Below are 25,164 nucleotides of genomic sequence, written 5' to 3'. Positions count from 1 at the left end.
CGAGGTGACAACTGCGCCGACATTGGTGAGGCGGACCCAAACACCCCCGCCGTCTAGATCAAAGAACTTCGGCGCAGGCGGCGCGGGCTTCAGGAGGAGGACTGACCTGGGAGAGGTCAGGCGGAGGCAGAGCAGCGGCGTGGGGGCGGAGAAGGTGACAAAAGCGAGGCGGGGGCACGACGCGGGCGGGGGCAGGCGAGGGCATTGCATGTGTGGACGCTGACACTACATACTTAATAGAGTAGTATAGATTGGTCACGAGAATATCAACATTTGCACCGTTGTACCGGTGGACAATTCTAGAGATGCTATCCTATGCTTCATTTATTAGGAATACATAAGCCATAAATGTAGTGATTTATTTCCATCAGAGAAAATATCAGATGGCTAAGCAAGGATTAGATAATGCTTTAGAATAGGACAAGTCACCAAAAAAAATGAATGAGAAGGCATGTGAACAGCAGGGCAAGATTGAGGGGGTGTTTGAATGCACTATAACTAATAGTTAGTTAGCTAAAAATTGTTAGTGGATTTAGCTAGCTAACAAATAACTAACTAACTATTAACTAATTTACCAAAAATAGTTAATAGTTGAACTATTAGCTAGGGTGTTTGGATGTCTCAACTAATTTTAGCCACTAACTATTAGCTCTAGTGCATTCAAACACCTCTGAATCACCTCTGTTACTAATAAGTTTAGCCCATATGCACCAGCCCTACATGGTTGATCTTCCGGAGTAAAAGCAGTCTAGTTATCTGAGAACACGACCTACGACGACAGCAGCTCGAGTCTTAGACGTGTTCATCATGAGATTACAAAACCACAATGAGAATAGTGACATGGAAAGTGCCAAGAACATTCAGAAATCTAGTGAGAAATGTTGAACAGTTGTATGATCCTCCTAGCCATTAGCCTATGACAACATCAATAGTACAAATGCTATGCATAAACATCACTTCTACTCATCTAGGCACAAGGCATAATACATGGTACACAGAGTCGTCAAATGTGCAAGTCTACTGGTCTACATCTAGGAACATACAGTCGCACACCAACGGCTAGCACCGAGCTGAGGGATGAAATCCGCATCACAAAAAAGGAAAGTGCACAAATACTTTGGTTAATTTCAGACGTGGGGTGATCACCTAGCGCTACTCCCTTTGAGTTGATGCACGTAAGGGTCCACCTTATCGAAGTCCATGATAAGATGCTCCCTGCAAGCAAGGCAAATCCCAGAGGGGGGCAAGATCAAGTCAAATTGATCTTGTCTGTCTACATAGGGTACAAGGTAGGAATTGCCTGCAACAGCAATAACAGAAATGCTAGTCAGGGATGAAGACGGTGTACAGCAGGGAGGCGAGGTCGGAAATGATCCAGTCACAAAAGAGGGTGACGACATTGGCGATAAAGCCCGGCATGCCCCTGTCTTCCTACAACATCTTCAACTGCTGGAACTATTGTCTATTCATACACCAGACCCTACACGACAACCACGACATATACACAGACACCAAAATTAAAAAAACAGTTTCACTAAAATCGTCATCCCAATTCAACCAATCAACACGGGAAATAGAAAAGAGGCTAGACTCACCGAGGTGATCATGGAGGAGAGGAGGGCGTTGAGCTGCTCCCTCAGCTTGGCGGCCGCCATGGCATCTTGCTTGCTTGGGGAACCAGGGCCGAAGTGGGAGACGGTGGCATAGGAAGCGTTGCACAAACCAAAACCGAAATGGGATTTACATGATGTGAAGCAGCAGTACGCACCTAGGGGCAGCAGTGGGATCCTTGACACCGAACCCGGCGCTCTGCGGGAAAAGCTCCATGGTCTCCTTCCTCCTCTCGGTCTCCTCGCCGTCCGCTCCGGGGAGCAAGTTAATTGTCGCCGGCGTCCTTTGCTGCTCGACCTCGCCTGAGAAGGAAAAAAGAGAGAGAGAGACAGATAAGGGAGTGCGAATTCGGAGGCCGAAAACGTCGTTTCCAAACCGGATATAACAAAGGGCCCGCCCAGATCTCGCACCAGAACGAACACGTCCCCCACAGGAATCGAAACTGGACCGACCCCCACCCCCGCGCACCCAGAAGGATCCCGATCTCAACAGACAACAGGGCAGGCCTGGCCGGCGGCGCCGCCTGATTCCGCAGCTCACCTTTGATCCCGAGGCCTAGCTGGGAGGGCGCGGCGTCGTTCTGGCGGACGAAGCGGCTGAGGAGGCTGCACGCGACGACGAAGCTGGTCGCCCTCTCCCCGGGCCTCGCGGACGCCGTCATCTCTCTCTCCGACGGGGGTATGGTGCGGGGGAGGGCAAATGCGGAGGAACCCTAGGAGAAGGGAAAGGAGAGGCGGCGATGGCGGGAGCCGAGCACGGGCTAAGGCGCTAGGAAGCAGGACCGCGTGAAGGTCTTCGATGTCTTCGGGGAGGCCCAGGGCGAGGGGGACGATACGTGCGGCGGCGGAGGGAGGGAGCGGTTGCTAACGTGTTGGGAGAGGAGAACCACGACGGGGATGGGAGTAGAGGTTGCGCGAGTGTTCCGTGAGGGAGGAGCGACGAACTAAGAGATATGGGAATGACGAAAGCGAAGATGGGAATGGGAATGGCAGAACCAGGAATGGGGCAGCCTACCCCTTAGAGTCTTAATAAGTAGTATAGATACTCTAGAAACACTGTTAAATCATGTTTTTGAGGACCTTCGGAAGCCGAAGGCCCCCAACAATACTTATGCTATGTGTTGCACCGGTTGCAGGTGAACAAACGCCTCACAAAACTGAAGATGGTCGGTCCGATAAGAGAAGACCAGCGTTCTCGCCCCACAATCCTACGTCATCACACTGTCAAAGCAAAGTTTCTACATAAAGCTTCAAAAAACATTGAGATTTTGAAGAAACTCGGCCATTCCAATGCCTGAAACCCCTACCAAAAACATGCTGAATTTGTACTGATTTTTATTTCTCCCAGACCAAGGCAAGGTATATTTTATTAGATACACACACACAACAAAAAATTGCCACTTCATCTAAACCAACAGAGATTGGAACTCTAGTCCATTTCATGATCAGAAAAATCACAAAGGCACCAAGAATAATCCCTAGACTTCAATTATGGTAATTCACACCTAAGGCAGGACATTTCAAGAACTCAAGCATGGCGATCAACCTGGGTGGTGAGCAACTCGATGGGCTGCCTCATGTCAGCCGTCGTCGCTGATTCGCCCCCGCCTCTACCGTCGCCAGGGTGGTGTTGTGATAAAAAACAAAAAACCCAATAGAATAATTCGAGAATATATCATTTCAGTCATGTGGCAATAAAGGAAAGCAAAAGAGTAATCACCTGATGAAGTTCTTCTAGAGCAAGAACTGATGCTTCGAAGAATTTTGCACATGACACATTTGATGGTGTATGAAGTATTGAAGCCAGTGAGCAACAAAGGCAATAATTCAGCAATATTCCAAGGTTTGACTAATCAGCACAAGTAGACATAACTTCTCGCACACAAGTTGATTTGCTCAAACTTTTCATAAGGTCACTTTCCTCAAAGACTTGTACTTCCTTATGGCGATCTTGTACTCTCTTGATGTAAGGCCTCTTTAACCTTCTAATCTTGTCTAGTTCATGGCTAAAACAGGAAACAAAATCAAAACATGCTTAAGTAAAACACATGTGTGTCTATGAGGGAAATTAATTATCTAATAATAAAATCAATATAACCAGGCAGAATCCTTTAACATACCAGATCCCCTAACTTGGACGAGGCTAATCTCACTGCAATCAGCAGCATATATGCACATTTTCCATTCCTGAGAAACAAATATACAACTGAGTATCAATATAAAGAATCCCATAAAATGGCAGATAATTAATACAATCAAACATTCATCAAGACAATCAAACCATGTTGTTTGCGTGACAAGCTTCGAGGTAAGCATCCTCCATTGGATGTGGCAGCGCATTATCTGCTGCCTCCATGAACGCATGCTCCAGAATCTTCACCTTGTCCTCGCCGAGACGCTGTTCTAGCCAATCGCCATCAGCTGTCCCCCAAGTAGATCGCTTCCCGGTCGTCTTCCACATCAACAAACCCGCGGTCCCGCGCCCGGGTCGCCTGCGCCACCTGCCACGGCCCGAGCCACGGCCACGGGAGCCGCGACCCCCGCCACCACGCCCTCTGCCATCTTCGCCGCAGTGGCCCCCGCCGCCCAGGAGTTCATCCGCACGTTTCACGGCTTCCTATGGCGACAACTTCGGTTGCTGCGCGCTGGGAGCCGAGGGCCACTCGGCCTCGGCGACAGCCTGTTTCGCCGCCTCGCTGCGCCGGATGAACCGGTTCTCTTCCAGAGGCTTATCCGGCGCAGGATGCTGCGACCGGTGGGCACCACGGTCGGCACCGGAGAACGAGAGCATGCGGGGCACCGGCGGTGCTGAGGAGGAGGGATCGAGGCTCGGAGGCTCCGGATCGGGGCGCTGAGGAGCATTGTCGAAGCGCTTGGTGAAGGTCAGTTGCTTGGGGAGTCCTCGGGGGTGGTGGCGGGGGCAGTGGGGATTGGGGCTGGATGGGGATTGTAGAGATGTGACAGGGACTGTGGATGAAGGAACGGCGGGGGGATGCGGGGGATGCGGGGCGGTGGAGGGAGGACTGCGGTGAGCGGCCAGTGGGGTGCGGGAGGCGGCGCGGCAGAGGGAGAACGATAGGGACGGTTGCTCACGTGGAGCGGAAGGCTCGGGCGGCGTGGGTGGACACGGAGTCACGAACGGACGGTGCAGATTTACAGAGGCTAACGGACGATCCAGATCTATGGAAGGCAGAACGCAAAAGAGGCAGGCTACCCTTACAGCCTTAATAAGTAGTATAGATTTATTTATTTATTTATTTATTTATGTATCTTCCTTTATAAACCATATAAAATATCTGAATTAAAATGATTCATGACACATATTATACTTTATTTTCTCAAGTAAATAAGTAAAAATGAGTATTTATGAATTTGCTTTTGACCTTGTCACACCTTCGAAATAACCTTCTCAAAAAAATATTTTATTGAAATAGATAATAAAGTGTGTAAGGCATATTGGAAGCATTTGGCTTAAAGGAAAGGGACAAAACAAGAATAATTAATAAAATATGAAAATACGACTTTACATCCCATGCTGGGTAATTTTTGAATTATTGCATCTTGTGTGAAAATTTGAAATTGAGTTATAAATTTGGAACTTAAAAATAGAATAATATGGGACACATGAAAATTATGTCAAAAAAATAAAAAAATAAACAGACCTAGTCAGGCCAACCACTCCCATTCTCGGCCCAGCTAAACACCAGCCCACCTCACGCACTGGCATGGGAGCCCACGCGCGCCACGCCGCTGACCTATGGGGCCGCCACATCAACCGCTCCCCTCCTTTATCTCAGCACATAAAGTCACTCACCGCCATGAGGGACCACGTGTCAGCCTCATGACATTGTGCGCCTATGCCTGTTGCTACCGCTGTCAGGTGGGGCCATCTCATCGGATCTATCCTCTTCGTTCGGTTGAGATTGTGCTGCAATCCCTGTGAGGATGTGAGTACTATTTTGTTGCTAGATCAGCTACAGGCAGAAACATGTGGTGGTCGCGGACAACGGGTGCGCCGGATCAATACCCTTGTCGAGGGACTCGAGTGGGTGTCAGTATGGCTTGTGCTTTGTCCAAGCGTGTATGTGTGTTTTGAATTATATAAGGGGCGTAGTCTGTCTTGTAGAAGGGGTATGAAATTACTAAACACTGAATACCATCTATCTGAAGAACCCTTCCCCAACTCTCATCTGTCTCTCTTCCTACCTTCTCCTCCTTCCACTCCTTAGCAGTAGCTAACAATTGGTATCAGCGGATTGATCCTAGGCATCCGTCATGGCACCTTCCTTTTCATCGGATTCCTCACTCGCCCTGGCTTTGGAAAACCAGACTCGCTTGCTCCTCATCGAGTTGGACAAGCGATTCCAAGCCTTCGACAACAAGTGGGACTCTAGAGTGTGGGCGTTGCACTCCTTCGACAATGACGACTCGGTCGCCGGCCCCGTCAATGCGCTCGCTGACATTGAGCTTGCTGCACGCCCATACCCAGGAGCTGCCTCATCTCCATCGACTCTGACGCGCCGCTCGACGTAAACCTCACCAGAGGCGGGCCGCCCTCCATCGATGGCCACTCTGCCTCCCTCACCCCGTTCGTCCACGACGTCGCCGCCCAGTTCTGTTACCAGGAAGTCGAGGCACACGTCACTGCATCAGACGACGGTGACAGATCAGACATCCGCGAGACCGACGTCAGGGCCCCCGCGCCCGATGACCGGCTGTTGGTGTCGCTCGAGGGCATCTGCCAGGAGGGGAACCAAGGCGGGGAAACCACACCAGTGGCCGACATGGACCTCCCCGCGTCACACGCCAACGCATCAGCCGGCGCCATGACTTCCACGTTTTGTGATACTGGGTGAGGGTGTTCCAAGCTTCCTTTCACCTTGGCCATCCTTCTGTGCTGCGACAACAGGGGGGTTATGCGACCGTTGTGCTGAGAAGTGGGTTCATGGTCACAAGTGCCCTAGTACGGTGCAGCTCCAAGCTATCGAAGAAGTCTGGAATATGCTGAGTGAGAATGAAGTCTCTGAACTGGTTGTCAAGTACTCTGAACAATTGATGCTAGCTTTGTCTACAGTTGCATTGATAGGTGCTAATACAGCTACTACATTGCGTCTCTGGGGCACCGTGCAACAACACAAGCTATTGATTCTAATAAGAGGATTTCTGTGGGGGATTAGATCAGAAGAGGGTGCCTTGGAGTTGACTGGATATGATCCATATGCTTCTACTGCCCGGGATCGTGCAATGGGAGTTAAGATAGTTAGCATGGAGGAATCCCTGACAAGTGTTGACTTCATCTCATTGCACATGCTTCTTACCCCTGCAATAAACAAGATGCTCAACGACGAGGCCTTTGCTAAGATGAAGAAGTGGCTTGTGCGTGGTGTAATTGATGAAGATGCTCTAGTCAGGCCTCTTGATTCAGGAATAGTAGCACATACTGCTCTTGACGTATTCACTAAAGAACCTTCAGTGCCTGATAACAAGTTGGGGCTGCACGAGAATGTTACTGTCACATCTCACCTTGGTGCCAGCACAGTGGGGGCACAGGAAGGAGTCGCTATTGAGATAGCTGAAGCTGTTAGAGCATGCACCTTTTGTTGTGTTTGCAGAAAACTTGGGCGTTTGGCTGTGCAACTAGTTGCCGGTGGTACAGTTCAAGACCTTAGAACACATGCTGCTTCACTCATAGCATCAAGATCCTGGATGTGTTCAGATTCTGCATCGACTTGAGGGCAAGTCGAATTTTAAGGCAGGGGGAATGTGAGGATGTGAGTACTATTGTGTTGCTAGATCAGCTACAGGCAGAAACATGTGGTGGTCGCGGACAACGGGTGCGCCGGATCAATACCCTTGTCGAGGGACTCGAGTGGGTGTTAGTATAGCTTGTGCGTGGTCCAAGCGTGTATGTGTGTTCTGAATTATATAAGGGGTGTAGTCTGTCTTGTAGAAGGGGTATGAAATTACTAAACACTGAATACCATCTATCTGAAGAACCCTTCCCTAACTCTCATCTGTCTCTCTTCCTACCTTCTCCTCCTTCCACTCCTTAGCAGTAACTAACAATCCCTGCAGCCAAAGGTTGCTGCCGGATCTTCATGGCTCCAGGGTATAACTACCGGAGGCACTCCCCCCTTGAACCCCAAGTCTCGGCCATGAATACCTACGCCTCGCCATGAACTCCGAGCAAGAGGAAGCGAAGGAGGGAGATCGAACGGGGAGCAGAGAAAGGGAGAAGGGAGGAGTCTCGAATCGGTGGGAGGGTCATGACTTGAGCTTGTGGGATCATCCGTGTCGCGCCGCGCGTTCCTAGCGGGTTGCCGGCCGAAGTCAACCACTGGAGCTTCAAGGCGCGCTCGCCGGGGTTGGCGGTTGACGCCACGCCGTGGACCGGATCGGTCATCGTCGCTCTTGCCGGTAAAGCTTATGGACTCAGTTTGCTTTGATCCCCACGACGTTTACCTAGGATAGCATTAGAGGTTGGACGTTGTGGCACCGTTGGGCCATGCGTAGTAACGGCGCCGCTGTGAAGCTCGTCTCTGCCGCCATGTTTTGGTCTGAGGAGGAAGAAACCCTACTGGCCGTTAGATCGTAAAGGGGCGGTTAAGATTAGATGATAGATGTCCACTCTGCGGGATTGGTTCTGAATCGTCGATCTCTCAGTGGAGAGCCTAGATTAGGTCGAGACTCTTTAAACCCACGACCGTTAGATCGGGATCGTGTATACCAGAAGCGCCTGGGGGTCATGAGCCATTCCAAACCATCGATCCACAATCCGAGTGTTGGCATTGCATACCAATTCATAAAGGTTCCAATTTAATTGTGGGCGCGTGATTTTGATCCTACGGCTATGGTCACACGATCCCCCTTTGGCCCAACGCTATTGCAAAAGAGCCCCTCGAGTTCAGGGGAATATAACCCGGAGTACATGAGACCGTTTTAATTAAAATAAAAATCATATGTACAAAAATAAACTTAGAAACTTGCAAATACCATATCTTCTTCGTTTTGACTCCGAATTGATCCATTTGAATTGCGTTAGCCTCATAGAAATATTTACTGCATAGTAGCAACATTAATTATACGATATCACATACTTCTATAATTAGGTAACTAATTTGATTAATCTATGTTTATTGGATTAGCTTTTCTAATATTAATATAGTATTCTGATCTTATAGTTATAATTTGACTAAAAGATAATCTTTAATCAAGTAATAACTTAGATTAAAGTTGAGTTAATTATTTATAGAATATTCTCTCATATGATATGCACCAATAAATTTATAATATAGTTTAATATCTAAATCACATAGATCCTCCATAACTCCTTAATCGTAACTCTGATCTTAGTAGTTCTCAAACCCACGATCTCGGAGTAACGCGTAGATCATTATTATGCAGTTTATTCTTATGTTTGGTGTGATGTTAATTTTGCCTATATCATGTTTGTTTGTATTGCTACGACTAGCAGTGAGGTCACGAGAATCTGAAGACCATCCTGCTACCTGGGATCTCAAGTCTAAGGCAAGTTGTGTCCTTGATCACTTTTCTTTACCCAACAATGTTCCTGTTAATCACTGTGACATGCTCAGGTTAATCTGATGTGACCTAATAGGTTTCCCTAGACCTGTTTATCTCACACCTTGTCTACCACTGAACTTTTGGGTAGTTATGCTATTGCTCTATCTGGTTTTAGGATTAATATTAAATTATGATCATGTTCCAATTTTACTGTTGTTTTAATTATTGTTCTTGACAAGATCATTGTGTTAATTGGAACATGGAGATTAACTTGAGAAACACGTGCCACCACAAGGGTGGAATGGGACGCCCTTAGTTGACTAATTAGTAAAGCTAGTGGAGGACTACCTTACCCGAAAGGGACAAGGGCAGTAGGGGAGTTGGCGTGTAGGGAGGTTCTCGGGTTGATTTTGCTACGATGGCGGTTCGACGGGGGATCCCTGCATTGCGCTCCCTAGAAACTATAACGGGTTTTCTGAAACTAGTGGAACTTTGTAAAGGCCTCGTAGTGTTACCCTGCCTCGTCTCCTCGGGAGAGATGAATGGGACTTCTAGACCCCTTGGCAACCGGGTGACATGACTTGTGGGTAAAGGGTACAACCTCTACAGAGTGTAAAACCGGTATACTAGCCGTGCTCGCGATCATGAGCAGCTCAGAACTCTCGCATGATTAATTTATGGAATTAAATTCAATTTATCATTTGCATCGCATTGTGGTTTATTATTGATTTTGATCTATTATTACTATGGTTTGGTATCTACTTATACTTAGTAACAGCTAATAAAATTTTGACCAACTTTAAAAGCAATGCTCAGCTTTAACCATCCTTTTTGGTAAGCCTTACACTTCACATGAACTCTCCCACCTTTGGCGAGTTAACGCACATTATTCCCCACAACTTGTTGAGCGATGAACGTATGTGAGCTCGCCCTTGCTGTCTCACACCCCCCACAGGTCAAGAACTGGCACCGCAGGATGAGGCGCAAGAGGATGCTGTGATGTGTTCGTGAGAGGTCTAGGCCATCGTCTCCTAGTCAACTTTGGGTTGTTGGATCGTTGTCTTCATATGATGTAATTATTTAACTATTTTGTACAGAACTCCGTTATATATTAAGGTTGTGACATTAGTTTCTGTACCATGAGTCATCATATGTGTGAGACTTGGTCTCAGCACACTTGGTGATTATGTTCGCGCCCGGGTCTTGGTGCTCCCGAAACCCGGGTGTGACATGTGTGTAGTAGTCTTATTGAAGGAAAATGGAGTCTCCAGGAGAAAGATAATAAGCTTCCCCTGCAAATCTATAAGTATTTCCACAAGTGGTTTCATTCCACTCTCGGTATCATTTACATGCCTTCTCTAGATTTTGATTACACTTTATTTCACATCTTATGCTTCCCATGTTGCCATAAAATGCATATGTTGTTAAAATATACCTTTTACTTATGCATAGGGCGAGTTAGTCTATTCAATCATGTTATGTCCCTCTCTTTTATCAAGTGCTTTTCCTAAGTAGAGGATCTCCGACAAGGGGGGGTATATCTTCGTTTACACAAAGGGGGAGAGTATTCTTTCAAAGGGGAGAACACTCTTTTAGGGGGAGTAATCTTTTAGAGCTACAAGTGGTAAATCTTTTAGAGGGCAAGTCTTTTAATTGCTTCCTATATGCTTTTAGTGTCTTCCTTTTCAGTGTTTGATTCCAAAGGGAGAGAATTTTAGGGACCAAAGCAATTCAAAATATATCAAACACCAAACACCACCCAATTTCAAAATTTAAAATCTTGAGCTTACAAGTGGTTTTGGTTCTACAAGTGTTTTTGGTCTAGAATAGAAAGTATGTGGAATATGGAGTTACGGGGAGGCTTAAATCCATAATCTCACATTGTGGGGACATTCATGCATCCTAGCAAGTAGATTGCATATTTTCATCAAAACATATGTTATACTTGCTTGTTTTGGTTGTATTGTCATCAATCACCAAAAAGGGGGAGATTGTAAGGAAAATGGTCCTCAACCCATTTCACTAATTGATTTTGGCTTTTAGTGATCAACATAACCTGTGGACTAATGAGTTTGCTGGTGTTTGTATTTATAGTTCCCAGGATGCAAAGATGATTGGACTTAGGCCCTAAGGATGCAACACCTCAAAAGACCTAAATGATGTGTATAAGTCCAAGACTCAAGACCAAAAGAAGCCCAAGAAAATAGTGAAGAAATCCAAGAACTGGTTAGTCAGCCAGCGCTCTGGTGGCGCACTGGGCATGCCCGATGTGCACCGGACTGTTTGCGAAGAGAGGTCCACAACCTGGACTCTGAGGTGCTGTAGCACCGAACTGTGCAGTGTGCACTAGACAGTCTGGCCAACGGTCGACTACATCTTTATCAACGGTCTACTGCCTCAGACCTCAATGGTCGGTTGACGTGGCCAGGGCACCGGGCATGTCCAGTGTGCTCGACAGCAGAAACAACAGCTTTCTGTCCAACAACAATAATTGAAGGGGAAACTATTTATACCCCTCCAACCGACCATTTGAAAGTGTGGGAGCCTAAGAAATATATCAACACATGTTATAGACATTTCCAAGTGCTCAAACATCCAAGTGCTTAATAGGATCACTCAGTGATTAGCGTAGGTGCTTTGTGAAGTGCTTAGATTAGTTAGTCCGCTTATGCGCTTGCTCTAAGTGATTCCTAGTTAGTTGAGGGTTTAGAAAAACCCACAAAACCCCTCAGCTCTTGTGTGAGTCATTATAATTGTACCAAGTGGGACGAGAGTCTTGCGAGACCGTGATAATTCAACCGAGTTCGTGCCACGGCCGCCACCGTGTACTGGAGGGAACAAGGCCCACGGTGTTTTGGCCGGAAGCTCGATAGTGGAGATAGCGGGGAGCGTCCGAGACGAGCCGGAAGTGGAGCACCACTTGCGCGTGGAGAAGGCACGTGGCTCTCTATAGAGTTACTCGACCGTGGTGCTTGGGCTACCCTTTGCGTAGGGGCACCAACTATGATTAATCGGGACCTTGCGTGGTTCCGGATACCTCGGTAAAAATACCAGCGTCATCCATGGAAGTTTGCATCTCTACTCTTGCTCTTTACCTTCTGTATTTACATTAAAAACTTAAGTTTCAATCCCTCCTTACTAGTTAGAATATTTAGGATTGGAACTTAGTCGTTGTGCTTTTCTTCGGAGGCATGACGAAGGACTTCTTTTGTCGTGGATTCACCGGAGGTGGACGTCAATGTTGGTCACCTGCTAAGATTCCTTTGAAGGTATCAAAACAACGCAACACGATTAGAGATATTAGATCTCCATTCCTTCAATCTATCCCTTGGTGAAAGATAGATTGAGAGAAGAACCCTTGATGAAAGATAGATTGAGGGAAGAAGAATATCACAATTACAGATTTAGGAAAAATAAGATAAGCAAGATGATCGAGATAAGTAATTACTGACAAATTTCTTTACTTATTCTTTGCAGATTATAAATGATTATAATTATACCTTTAGATGTAAGGATAATAGTTCAAAGGCAGAGAGGTAGTATGGCTTCAGAGATGAGCAATTCTGGTTAGAGTGCCATCATCCTCATGCATGACATTGTGCCCCTATTTATAGTAGCGATCTAGTGTACAACTTCGTATGAAATTGCAATCATGCCATCAATTCCTATACATACAAACTTGAAAGTCCTCTAAGGGTGTTGCCGTCTTTTTCCTTATGGACATGTTGAACAAGCTCACAGAATCTCCCTTTATTTTTCCAGTTGAAAGCCTCCTTTATATGACCAGTTAAGAGCTTCATACTTAGACTAGAACACCAGAGTTTTCAGCTTCATCTTCGCACGTATTGTCAAGATGAAGGTGCTTCTATCATTCCTTCGGAACATCTGAAATAAATTCAGAGACAATCAATATCTTAGTGTTTTGAGGACCTTCAACAAGAGTAGCCTCTCAACAGATGTTTAGACATCCGAACCCATCCCTAGATCTAATAGTCAAATAAGTATTAATTGAAATCATTCATGAAGTGTCTTATTTAGGATTCATGTTAATTTTTAAAAGAAGAAGTGAAAGTCGCCTAGAGAGGGGGTGAATAGGGCGAATCTAAAATTTATAAACTTAAGCACAACTACAAGCCGGGTTAGCGTTAGAAATATAAACGAGTCCAAGAGAAAGGGTCAAAAACAAATTGCGGGAAAATAAAGAGTGAGACACGATGATTTGTTTTACCGAGGTTCGGTTCTTGCAAACCTACTCCCCGTTGAGGTGGTCACAAAGACCGGGTCTCTTTCAACCCTTTCCCTCTCTCAAACGGTCACTTAGACCGAGTGAGCTTCTCTTCTCAATCAAACGGAACACAAAGTTCCCGCAAGGACCACCACACAATTGGTGTCTCTTGCCTTGGTTACAATTGAGTTTGATCACAAGAAGGAATGAGAAAGAAAAGAAGCAATCCAAGCGCAAGAGCTCAAATGAACACAAATGTCGCTTTCTCTAGTCACTATTTGATTTGGAGTGATTCCGGACTTGGGAGATGATTTGATCTCTTTGGTTGTGTCTAGAATTGAATGCTATAGCTCTTGTAATGTGTTGGAAGGTGAAAAACTTGGATGCCATTGAATGTGGGTGGTTGGGGTATTTATAGCCCCAACCACCAAAAAGTGGACGTTGCAAGGCTGCTGTCGCATGGCGCACGGGACAGTCCGGTGCGCCACTGGACACTGTCCGGTGCGCCAGCCACGTCAACAGGCCGTTGGGGTTCGACCGTTGGAGCTCTAACAGGTGGGGCCTCTTTGCTGTCCGGTGGTGCACCGGACAGGTCCTGTAGACTGTCCGGTGCGCCAACTGCGCGTGCTCTGACTCTGGCGCGCACTGTAGCGCATTGAATGCGGTTGCAGTCGACCGTTGGCACGAAGTAGCCGTTGCTCCACTGGCACACCGGACAGTCCGGTGTGACACCGGACACTGTCCGGTGCTTCACCGGATAGTCCGGTGAATTATAGTGGAGCGGCCTCCCAATTTCCCGAAGGTGGCAAGTTCAGCCTCGAGTTCCCTGGTGCACCGGACACTGTCCGGTGGTGCACCGGACAGTCCGGTGCGCCAGACCAGGGTGCCTTTTGGGATGTCTTTAGCTCTCTTTATTTGAACCCATCTTTGGTCTTTTTATTGGCTTGTTGTGAACCTTTGGCACCTGTAGAAGTCATAGACTAGAGCAAACTAGTTAGTCCAATTATTTGTGTTGGGCAATTCAACCACTAAAATCAATTTTAGGAAAAGGTGTAAGCCTATTTCCCTTTCAATCTCCCCCTTTTTGGTGATTGATGCCAACACAAACCAAAGCAAATATAGAAATGCATAATTGAACTAGTTTGCATAATTGTAAGTGCAAAGGTTGCTAAGAGTTTGAACCAATAAATTCACATAAGATATGCATGGATTGTTTCTTTATATTTTTTAACATTTTGGACCACGCTTGCACCACATATTTTGTTTTTGCAAATTCTTTTGTAAATTCTTTTCAAAGTTCTTTTGCAAATGGTCAAAGGATACATGAATAAGATTTTAAGAAGCATTTTCAAGATTTGAAATTTTCTCCCCCTGTTTCAAATGCTTTTCCTTTGACTAAACAAAACTCCCCCTTAGCGAAATCCTCCTCTTAGTGTTCAAGAGGGTTTTGTAATTTTTTGAAGATACTACTTTCTCCCCCTTTTGAACACAATAAGATATTAATTTGAAAATCTTTATTTTAAAATTAGGTGGTGTGCGGTCCTTTTGCTTTGGGCTAATACTTTCTCCCCCTTTGGCATGAATCGCCAAAAACGGATACTTGAGTGAAATATAAGCCCTTTCTATAACTACTTTCTCTCCCTTTGTCAAGCAAAAATATGAGTGAAGATTATACCAAAGACGGAGAGCTGCTCGGAGCGACAGTGAAGGATGAGTAATTTGATGGAGTGGAGTGGAAGCCTTTGTCTTCGCCGAAGACTCCGTTTCCCTTTCAATCTATGACTTGGTTTGAAATATACTTGAAAACACATTAGTCATAGCATATGAAAGAGATATGATCAAAGGTATATTAATGAGCTATGTGTGCAAAACATCAAAAGAAATTCCGAGAATCAAGAATATTTAGCTCATGCCTAAGTTTGTTAAAAGTTTGTTCATCTAGTGGCTTGGTAAAGATATCGGCTAATTGTTCCTTGGTGTTAATATATGCAATCTCGATATCTCCCTTTTGTTGGTGATCCCTTAGAAAATGATACCGAATGGCTATGTGTTTAGTGCGGCTATGCTCAACGGGATTATCCGCCATGCGGATTGCACTCTCATTATCACATAGAAGAGGAACTTTGGTTAATTTGTAACCATAGTCCCTGAGGGTTTGCCTCATCCAAAGCAATTGCGCGCAACAATGGCCTACGACAATGTACTCGGCTTCGGCGGTAGAAAGAGCTACCGAATTTTGCTTCTTTGAAGCCCAAGACACCAGAGATCTTCCCAAGAACTGGCAAGTCCTCGATGTGCTCTTTCTATTAATTTTACACCCTGCCCAATCGGCATCCGAATAACCAATTAAATCAAATGTGGATCCCCGAGGGTACCAAAGCCCAAACTTAGGAGTATAAACTAAATATCTCAAGATTCGTTTTACGACCGTAAGGTGAGCTTCCTTAGGGTCGGCTTGGAATCTTGCACACATGCATACGGAAAGCATAATATCCGGTCGTGAAGCACATAAATAGAGTAAAGAACCTATCATCGACCGGTATACCTTTTGATCGACGGATTTACCTCCCGTGTCGAGGTCGAGATGCCCATTGGTTCCCATGGGTGTCTTGATGGGCTTGGCATCCTTCATTCCAAACTTGTTTAGAATGTCTTGAATATACTTCGTTTGGCTAATGAAGGTGCTCTCTTGGAGTTGCTTCACTTGAAATCCTAAGAAGTACTTCAACTCCCCCATCATAGACATCTCGAATTTTTGTGTCATGATCCTACTAAATTCCTTACATGTAGATTCGTTAGTAGACCCAAATATAATAAAGTAGGATCGGCCTTTCCGACTTTGAAGCCATTAGTGATAAGAAAATCTCTTAGACATTCATAATGCTCTTAGGGCTTGCTTGAGCCCATAAAGCGCCTTAGAGAGTTTATATACGTGATTAGGGTACTCACTATCTTCAATGCCGGGAGGTTGCTCAACATAGACCTCTTCCTTGATTGGTCCGTTGAGGAAGGCACTTTTCACGTCCATTTGATAAAGCTTGAAGCCATGGTAAGTAGCATAGGCAAGTAAAATGCGAATTGACTCAAGCCTAGCTACAGGTGCATAGGTTTCACCAAAGTCCAAACCTTCGACTTGTGAATATCCCTTGGCCACAAGTCGGGCTTTGTTCCTTGTCACCACACCATGCTCATCTTGCTTGTTGCGGAAGACCCACTTGGTTCCTACAACATTTTGGTTAGGACGTGGAACTAAATGCCATACCTCATTCCTAGTGAAGTTGTTGAGCTCCTCTTGCATCGCCACCACCCAATCCGAATCTTGAAGTGCTTCCTCTACCCTGTGTGGCTCAATAGAGGAAACAAAGGAGTAATGTTCACAAAAATGAGCAACACAAGATCGAGTAGTTACCCCCTTTTGAATATCGCCGAGGATGGTGTTCACGGGGTTATCTCGTTGGATTGCTTGGTGGACTCTTGGGTGTGGCGGTCTTGGAACTTGTTCATCTTCCTCATCTTGATCATGGGCATCTCCCCTTGATCATTGCTTTCCTCTTGAGGTGGCTCAACTTCTTGATCTTCTCCTTCATCATTTTGAGCCTTATCCTCATCTTGAGTTGGTGGAGATGCTTGTGTGGAGGAAGATGGTTGATCTTGTGCTTGTGGAGGCTCTTCGGATTCCTTAGGACACACATCCCCAATGGACATGTTCCTTAGCGCGACGCACGGAGCCTCTTCATCATCTAGTTCATCAAGATCAACTTGCTCTACTTGAGAGCCGTTAGTCTCATCAAACACAATGTCACAAGAAACTTCAACTAGTTCAGAGGACTTCTTAAAGACTCTATATGCCCTTGTGTTTGAATCATATCCTAGTAAAAAGCCTTCTACAACCTTAGAAGCAAATTTAGATTTTCTACCTCTTTTAACAAGAATAAAACATTTGCTACCAAAGACTCTAAAATATGAAATTGGGCTTTTTACCGGTTAGGAGTTCATACGATGTCTTCTTGAGGATTCGGTGTAGATACAACCGGTTGATGGCGTAACAGGCGGTGTTGACCGCCTTGGCCCAAAACCGATCCGAAGTCTTGTACTCATCAAGCATGGTTCTTGCCATGTCCAATAGAGTTCGATTCTTCCTCTCCACTACACCATTTTGTTGTGGCGTGTAGGGAGAAGAGAACTCATGCTTGATGCCCTCCTCCTCAAGGAAGCCTTCAATTTGTGAGTTCTTGAACTCCGTCCCGTTGTCGCTTCTTATTTTCTTGATCCTTAAGCCGAACTCGTTTTGAGCCCGTCTCAAGAATCCCTTTAAGGTCTCTTGGGTATGAGATTTTTCCTGCAAAAAGAACACCCAAGTGAAGCGAGAATAGTCATCCACAATAACTAGACAGTACTTACTCCCGCCGATGCTTATGTAAGCAATTGGGCCGAATAGATCCATGTGTAGGAGCTCGAGTGGCCTGTCAGTCGTCATAATGTTCTTGTGTGGATGATGAACACCAACTTGCTTCCCTACCTGACATGCGCTACAAATCCTGTCTTTCTTAAAATGAACATTTGTTAGTCCTAAAATGTGTTCTCCCTTTAGAAGCTTGTGAAGATTCTTCATTCCAACATGTGCTAGTCGGCGATGCCAGAGCCAGCCCATGTTAGTCTTAGCAATTAAGCAAGTGTCGAGTTCAGCTCTATTAAAATCTACTAAGTATAGCTGACCCTCTAACAGTCCCTTAAATGCTATTGAATCATCACTTCTTCTAAAGACAGTAACACCTGTATCTGTAAAAAGACAGTTGTAACCCATTTTACATAATTGCGAAACTAAAAGCAAGTTGTAATCTAAAGAATCTACAAGAAAAACATTTGAAATGGAATGGTCAGGTGATATAGCTATTTTACCCAATCCTTTGACCAAACCTTGGTTTCCATCCCCGAATGTGATAGCTCGTTGGGGATCTTGGTTTTTCTCGTAAGAGGAGAACATCTTCTTCTCCCCTGTCATATGGTTTGTGCACCCGCTATCGATGATCCAACTTGATCCCTCTGATGCATAAACCTACAAAACAAGTTTAGTTCTTGATTTTAGGTACCCAAACGGTTTTGGGTCCTTTGACATTAGATACAAGAACTTTTGGTACCCAAACACAAGTCCTTGACCCCTTGTGCTTGCCCCCAACATACTTGGCAACTACTTTGCCGGATTTGTTAGTTAAAACATAGGATGCATCAAAAGTCTTAAATGCAATGTTGGAATTATTTGATGCAATAGGAGTTTTTTTCTTAGACAATTTAGCACGGGTTGATTGCCTAGAACTAGATGTCTCACCCTTATACATAAAAGCATGATTAGGGCCAGAGTGAGACTTCCTAGAGCGAATTCTCCTAATTTTGCTCTCAGGATAACCGGCAGGGTACAAAATGTAACCCTCGTTATCCTAAGGCATGGGAGCCTTGCCCTTAACAAAGTTAGACAATCTTTTAGGAGGGGCATTAAGTTTGACATTGTCCCCCTTTTGGAAGCCAATGCCATCCTTGATGTCAGGGCGTCTCCCATTATAGAGCATGCTTCTAGCAAATTTAAAATTTTCATTTTCTAAGTCATGCTTATTAATTTTAGCATTAAGTTGAGCTGTGTGATCATTTTGTTGTTTAATTAAAGCTATGTGATCATGAATAGCATCAATGTTAACATCTCTACATCTAGTGCAAATAGTAACATGCTCAATGGTAGATGTAGAGGGTTTGCAAGAATTGAGTTCAATAATCTTAGCACGTAAAATATCATTGTTATCTCTAAGATCAGAAATAGAAGCATTGCAAACTTCTAATTCTTTAGCCTTAGCAATTAATTTTTCATTTTCAATCTTAAGGCTAGCAAGAGAGATATTCAATTCTTCAATCTTAGCAAGTAAACTAACATTATCATCTCTAAGATTGGGAATTGGAACAACACTAATATTTGAATCAACCTTAGCAATTAAACTAGCATTCTCATTTCTAAGGTTGGTAATGACATCATGGCAAGTGCTTAGCTCACTAGATAATTTTTCACATTTTTCTACTTCTAAAGCATAAGCATTCTTAACCTTAACATGCTTCTTATTTTCCTTAATGAAGAAGTCCTCTTGGGAATCCAAGAGTTCATCCTTCTCATGAATAGCACTAATTAATTCATTTAATTTTTCTTTTTGTTGCATGTTTAGGTTGGCAAAAAGGGTACGCAAATTATCCTCCTCATCACTACAATTATCCTCATCACTAGAGGTTGCATATTTAGTGGAGGATTTTGATTTTACCTTCTTCCTTTTGCCGTCCTTGGCCATGAGGCACTTGTGGCCGACGTTGGGGAAGAGGAGTCCCTTGGTGACGGCGATGTTGGCGGCGTCCTCGTCAGAGGAGGAGTCGGAGGAGCTCTCGTTGGAGTCCCACTCGTGACACACATGGGCATCGCCGCCCTTCTTCTTGTAGTATCTCTTCTTTTCTCTCCTCTTTCCCTTTTTGTCGTCGCCCCTGTCACTATCACTAGATAATGGACATTTAGCAATGAAATGACCGGGCTTACCACACTTTCTTGGAACGGGGCTTTTAATCTTTCCTCTTCCTTTGTTTGAGGATTTGGCGGAAGCTCTTGATGATGAGCGCCATTTCCTCATTGTCGAGCTTAGAGGCATCGATGGGTTGTCTACTTGATGTAGACTCCTCCTTCTTCTCCTCTGTTGCCTTGAATGCGACCGGTTGTGCTTCGGGCGTGGAGGGGCCATCTAGCTCGATGATTTTCTTTGAGCCTTTGATCATCAACTCAAAGCTCACAAAATTTCCTATCACTTCCTCGGGAGACATTAGTGTATATCTAAGATTACCATGAATTAATTGAACTTGCGTAGGGTTAAGAAAAACAAGTGATCTAAGAATAACCTTGACCATTTCATGGTCATCCCATTTTGTGCTCCCGAGGTTGCGCACTTGGTTCACCAAGGTCTTCAAGCGGTTGTACATGGCTTGAGGGTCCTCGCCTTGGTTGAGTCAGAACCGACCGAGCTCCCCCTCGATCGTTTCCCGCTTGGTGATTTTGGTCACCTCATCTCCTTCGTGTGCGGTCTTGAGTACGTCCCAAATCTCCTTGGCGCTCTTTAATCCTTGCACCTTGTTATACTCTTCTCGACTTACCGAGGCGAGGAGTATAGTGGTGGCTTGAGAGTTGAAGTGTCGGATTTGGGCGACCTCGTCCGAATCAGTCTTCCTCCCCCGGTGATGGTACCTGTACTCCAATCTCAACAACATCCCAAATGCTAGTGTGGAGTGAGGTTAGATGATGCCTCATTTTATCACTCCACATATTATAATCTTCACCATCAAACGTAGGTGGTTTGCCTAATGGGACGGAAAGTAATGGAGTACGTTTGGAAATGCGTGGATAGCGTAGGGGAATCTTACTAAACTTCTTTCGCTCATGGCGCTTAGAAGTTACGAACAGCGTGTCGGAGCCGGAGGTGGATGGCGACGAAGAGTCGGTCTCGTAGTAGACCACCTTCCTCATCTTCTTCTTCTTGTCACCGCTCCGCCCCGACTTGTTGTGTGAAGGGGATCCCTTCACCTTGTTGGCGGACTCCCCGGATGGAGCCTTCCCATGGCTTGTAGCGGGCTTCTCGCTGGTCCCGAACTCCCTCTTGGCGGATGCTCCCGACATCACTTCGAGCGGTTAGGCTCTAATGAAGCACCGGCTCCGATACCAATTGAAAGTCGCCTAGAGGGGGGTGAATAGGGCGAATATGAAATTTATAAACTTAAGCACAACTACAAGCCGGGTTAGCGTTACAAATATAAACGAGTTCAAGAGAGAGGGTCAAAAACAAATCGCGGGCAAATAAAGAGTGAGAAACGATAATTTGTTTTACCGAGGTTCGGTTCTTGCAAACCTACTCCCCGTTGAGGTGGTCACAAAGACCGGGTCTCTTTCAACCCTTTCCCTCTCTCAAACGGTCACTTAGACCGAGTGAGCTTCTCTTCTCAATCAAACGGAACACAAAGTTCCCGCAAGGACCACCACACAATTGGTGTCTCTTGCTTGGTTACAATTGAGTTTGATCACAAGAAGGAATGAGAAAGAAAAGAAGCAATCCAAGCTCAAGAGCTCAAATGAACACAAATGTCGCTCTCTCTAGTCACTATTTGATTTGGAGTGATTCCGGACTTGGGAGAGGATTTGATCTCTTTGGTTGCGTCTAGAATTGAATGTTATAGCTCTTGTAATGTGTTGGAAGGTGAAAAACTTGGATGCCATTGAATGTGGGGTGGTTGGGTTATTTATAGCCCCAACCACCAAAAAGTGGTCGTTGCAAGGCTGCTACGTCAGCAGACCGTTGGGGTTCGACCGTTGGAGCTCTGACAGATGGGGCCTCTGGGCTGTCCGGTGGTGCACCGGACAGGTCCTGTAGACTGTCCGGTGCGCCAACTGCGCGTGCTCTGACTCTGGCGCGCACTGTAGCGCATTGAATACAGTTGTAGTCGACCGTTGGCGCGAAGTAGCCGTTGCTCCGCTGGCACAACGGACAGTCCGGTGTGACACCGGACACTGTCCGGTGCTTCACCGGACAGTCCGATGAATTATAGCGGAGCGGGCTCCCAATTTCCCGAAGGTGGCAAGTTCAGCCTCGAGTTCTCTGGCACACCGTACAGTCCGGTGCGCCAGACCAGGGTGCCTTTTGGGATGTCTTTAGCTCTCTTTATTTGAACCCATCTTTGGTCTTTTTATTGGCTTGTTGTGAACCTTTGGCACCTGTAGAACTCATAGACTAGAGCAAACTAGTTAGTCCAATTATTTGTGTTGGGCAATTCAACCACCAAAATCAATTTTAGGAAAAGGTGTAAGCCTATTACCTTTCAAGAAGCATTTATTGTGCCATCGTTATCATCATTGTTAACATTATCACGTTGGTGGTGGTGTTGTTTTCATAGAATTCCTCTAGACCATATTGAAATTGAGATGGATATGAATATCCATATTGCTACTAAAACAATACGAATTTCAGATCTTTCAGATGTTTAACCATCTAGATCTATCCCTATCTATCGCATGAGTCAAATGGATAGATTTGAATTGATTAATGAAGTGGCTTTCCATGATTCCTAAAACTTGAAAAGAGGACTGTTGTGCCACCATTATCATTATTATTGTTATCGTTGCATTGTAGAATGACTCTACTCCATATCTTTAAGATCTATGATCATTAATGAGATGCATGTTTGATTACAATAAATACATAGATTTACTTTGTAAAAGAAAATCTATGGATCTTGCTTCTATCTCTTACTGCATCATGATGGAGTATATGACAAGGACAGAAGCATGATGGCGCATGAACAAGTTAAAGCTATACGTTAATCAATCATTCCTCTGCCCATAGACAGCATCCGTTTCCGTTGCTAATTAACACTCCATCACTTGAAGCTACAATGGTGAGAGCTGCTGAGGTCGCAACGACCATGGCGGCGGCACTAGTCGTGGTCATCGCATTGTCCACTACGCCGGCGGCAAGCGCCATTGACTACACCGAGCATGACCTGGCGTCGGAGGAGTCCCTGTGGGCACTGTACGAGCGTTGGTGTGCACACTACAACATGGCGCGCGACCTCGGCGAGAAGACCCGGCGGTTCAACTTGTTCAAGGAGAACGCGCACCGCATCTACGAGCACAACCAAGGCAATGCGACGTACACGCTGGGCCTCAACCGCTTCAGCGACATGACCGACGAGGAGTTCAGCCGCTCCCCGTACGGACGTTGCTTGTTTGCCCCGGTCCAGCGCATTTCTGACGGCGAGAACGAAGAGCTCCAGCAGCATGAGGACGTGTCGTTCAACCTCACGCACGGCGGCGCCACCGCAGCGCTGGGCCTCCCGCCGTCAGTGGACTGGCGCGGGAGGTCGGTGACGCGCGTGAAGGACCAGGGGCTCACCTGCGGGAGTTGCTGGGCCTTCGCAGCGATCGCGGCGGTGGAGGGCATCAACGCCATCCGGACATGGAGCCTGGTGACGCTGTCGGAGCAGCAGCTGGTGGACTGCGACAATGTGGACCATGGCTGCGCTGGTGGTTGGATACCCTCGGCGTTGGACTTCATCGTGAGGAACCGCGGCATCGTGCCGGAGGGCACGTACCCGTACATAGGCACGCAGGGCCGTTGCCGGCACGTCATGGCCCCGCCGGTGACCATCGACGGGTACCGGCGAGTTCTGCCGTTCGACGTGAATGCACTGATGTCTGCGGTGGCTGCCCAGCCTGTGGCAGTGGCGATGGAGTCTAGCGCCTGGGCCTTCAGGCACTACCAAGGGGGCGTCTTTAATGGGAACTGCGGGGGGAGGCTGGGTCACGCGGCGGCGGTGGTGGGGTACGGCGACGGGGCCGGCGGCCCTTTCTGGATCGTCAAGAATTCATGGGGTCCCAAGTGGGGCGAGGGCGGGTACGTCCGCATCAGCCGCAACGCGCCCAACAGGCTGGGGATCTGCGGCATTCTCACACAACCGTTGTACCCTGTGAAGCGCTAGGATACCTATTTCAATAGCTATTCCGGTTTGTTCGTTGGGATAAAAAGTTTATGTATCGCATGATACAAGTAACCCGTTCCATAATAATACAATATACTCATAGTCACAAATAGTGCATATGTACCTTATATGAACCTTCGCGCGTACACGTCACAATTTTATTGAGCTGGTAACGCTGCCTGTATCAATCTTTCGAATGGCAAAAAATGACCATAGGAGGGATGTAACAGGTAGTGGAGACTAATTTTCTTGTGACCAGTGGTGAAGACAAAAACAAGCTAGTAGGGGTTTATTTTTCTCTCTTCTTCCTTCTCTAACCTCCGCCTTCTTCAATAGAGTGAGGGCTCATTTTTTTTCTCTATTCTTCTTCCTTCTTCTTTCTCATCTATACTATACCTCTATACCAATGGAGTTTTATGGACGTAGGGGGCTAGAGCCCCCCTTCAGATTCACCCCTGTCAATAGGTCGTTTAGGTCTGGTGAGCAAAAAATCGCATGCGATCGTATTCATGAAGTCTACCAAAATCCGCCCCCAATTACACCCGAAGGTGCAATTCGAAACCCTCACCCGACCCCGTATGGTTTCGTGTGGGTGTTGGTGTTTCGAACTAGCTCCGACAATTAAATTTGTTTGTACGCGTTCTAGATCCGGATGATGTGCTCAGCGGGCCCAAGATTTGTACTGTTTCGAGCAGAACGTTCATACATCCAATTTTTAGCGGCTTGCGTTTCCGGCACCTTGTTTCTTAGTGCTCCTAGTAGGGTTACAAGCTAAGCGGGCGAGAGAGCGAGGAGCTTCCAAGCCTCTTATGCGTGGTGAGACCTAAGGCCTACGAATCTAGTGTTCTCTACTGAACCTTAGGGGTTGTAACACTCTGAATTTGGGGGTATAAATTTTTTTTCTAATATTCACCAAATTCAGGTGTTACTCTCTCTTTTCCTTACTCTTCTTCTCTTTTTATAAATAATAGAGAATGATTCTATTTTATACTGGCGTAAATCTATTGGAATGAGTCCTAGAGGTGCTTTGGTCGTTGTATTCATGCCACAGCATGGTGTTTCTAAGTGCAAAAGGTGTGTGAAACATGTTAATATATCTCATATAAGCTCTCGGTAAATTTTTATATTTTTTGAAATATTTTTCTATTTATTGGAAACCAAAATATATTTATTTGAGGTACTTAAAATGTTTTTAGAAACTCTAAACATGTTTTTTGAGTTCGTTAGGTGCCAAAACATTTCTAGGATTTATTTTGGAATTTTTGG

The 25,164-nt window shown here is 45.8% G+C and overlaps 2 protein-coding genes across 2 annotated transcripts; one reads left to right on the top strand and one right to left on the bottom strand.

The window, feature by feature from the left end:
- Window positions 1-1,725: 1,725 nt before the first annotated feature.
- Window positions 1,726-2,272, bottom strand: LOC103626321 (protein TIFY 10b-like). The gene is made up of 2 exons (XM_008646710.2): window positions 2,152-2,272; window positions 1,726-1,913 (listed from the first exon to the last, which is right to left on the bottom strand). The coding sequence occupies exons 1-2, from the start codon at window positions 2,270-2,272 to the stop codon at window positions 1,741-1,743; spliced, it is 294 nt and encodes a 97-aa protein (XP_008644932.1). The 3' UTR covers window positions 1,726-1,740.
- Window positions 2,273-22,735: 20,463 nt separating this feature from the next.
- LOC100216764 (uncharacterized) lies at window positions 22,736-24,030 on the top strand. Its single transcript, NM_001143164.1, has one exon. It carries the CDS (start codon window positions 22,813-22,815, stop codon window positions 23,896-23,898), a length of 1,086 nt encoding a protein of 361 aa, NP_001136636.1. The 5' UTR covers window positions 22,736-22,812; the 3' UTR covers window positions 23,899-24,030.
- Window positions 24,031-25,164: the final 1,134 nt, after the last annotated feature.

Source organism: Zea mays, chromosome 5, assembly GCF_902167145.1.
Source record: "Zea mays cultivar B73 chromosome 5, Zm-B73-REFERENCE-NAM-5.0, whole genome shotgun sequence".
NCBI lineage: Eukaryota > Viridiplantae > Streptophyta > Magnoliopsida > Poales > Poaceae > Zea > Zea mays.
Note: the sequence above shows the minus strand (reverse complement) of the source record. Positions and strands in the feature narration are given on the sequence as shown.

What these genes read in the sequence shown, in the direction of transcription:
- LOC100216764 (NM_001143164.1), top strand. Translation starts at nt 22,813, where the DNA reads ATGGTGAGAGCTGCTGAGGTCGCAACGACCATGGCGGCGGCACTAGTC.
- LOC103626321 (XM_008646710.2), bottom strand. Translation starts at nt 2,272, where the DNA reads ATGACGGCGTCCGCGAGGCCCGGGGAGAGGGCGACCAGCTTCGTCGTC. An exon ending in GCTAGGCCTCGGGATCAAAG is followed by an intron (nt 1,914 to 2,151) that starts GTGAGCTGCGGA and finishes TTTCCTTCTCAG; the next exon opens with GCGAGGTCGAGCAGCAAAGG.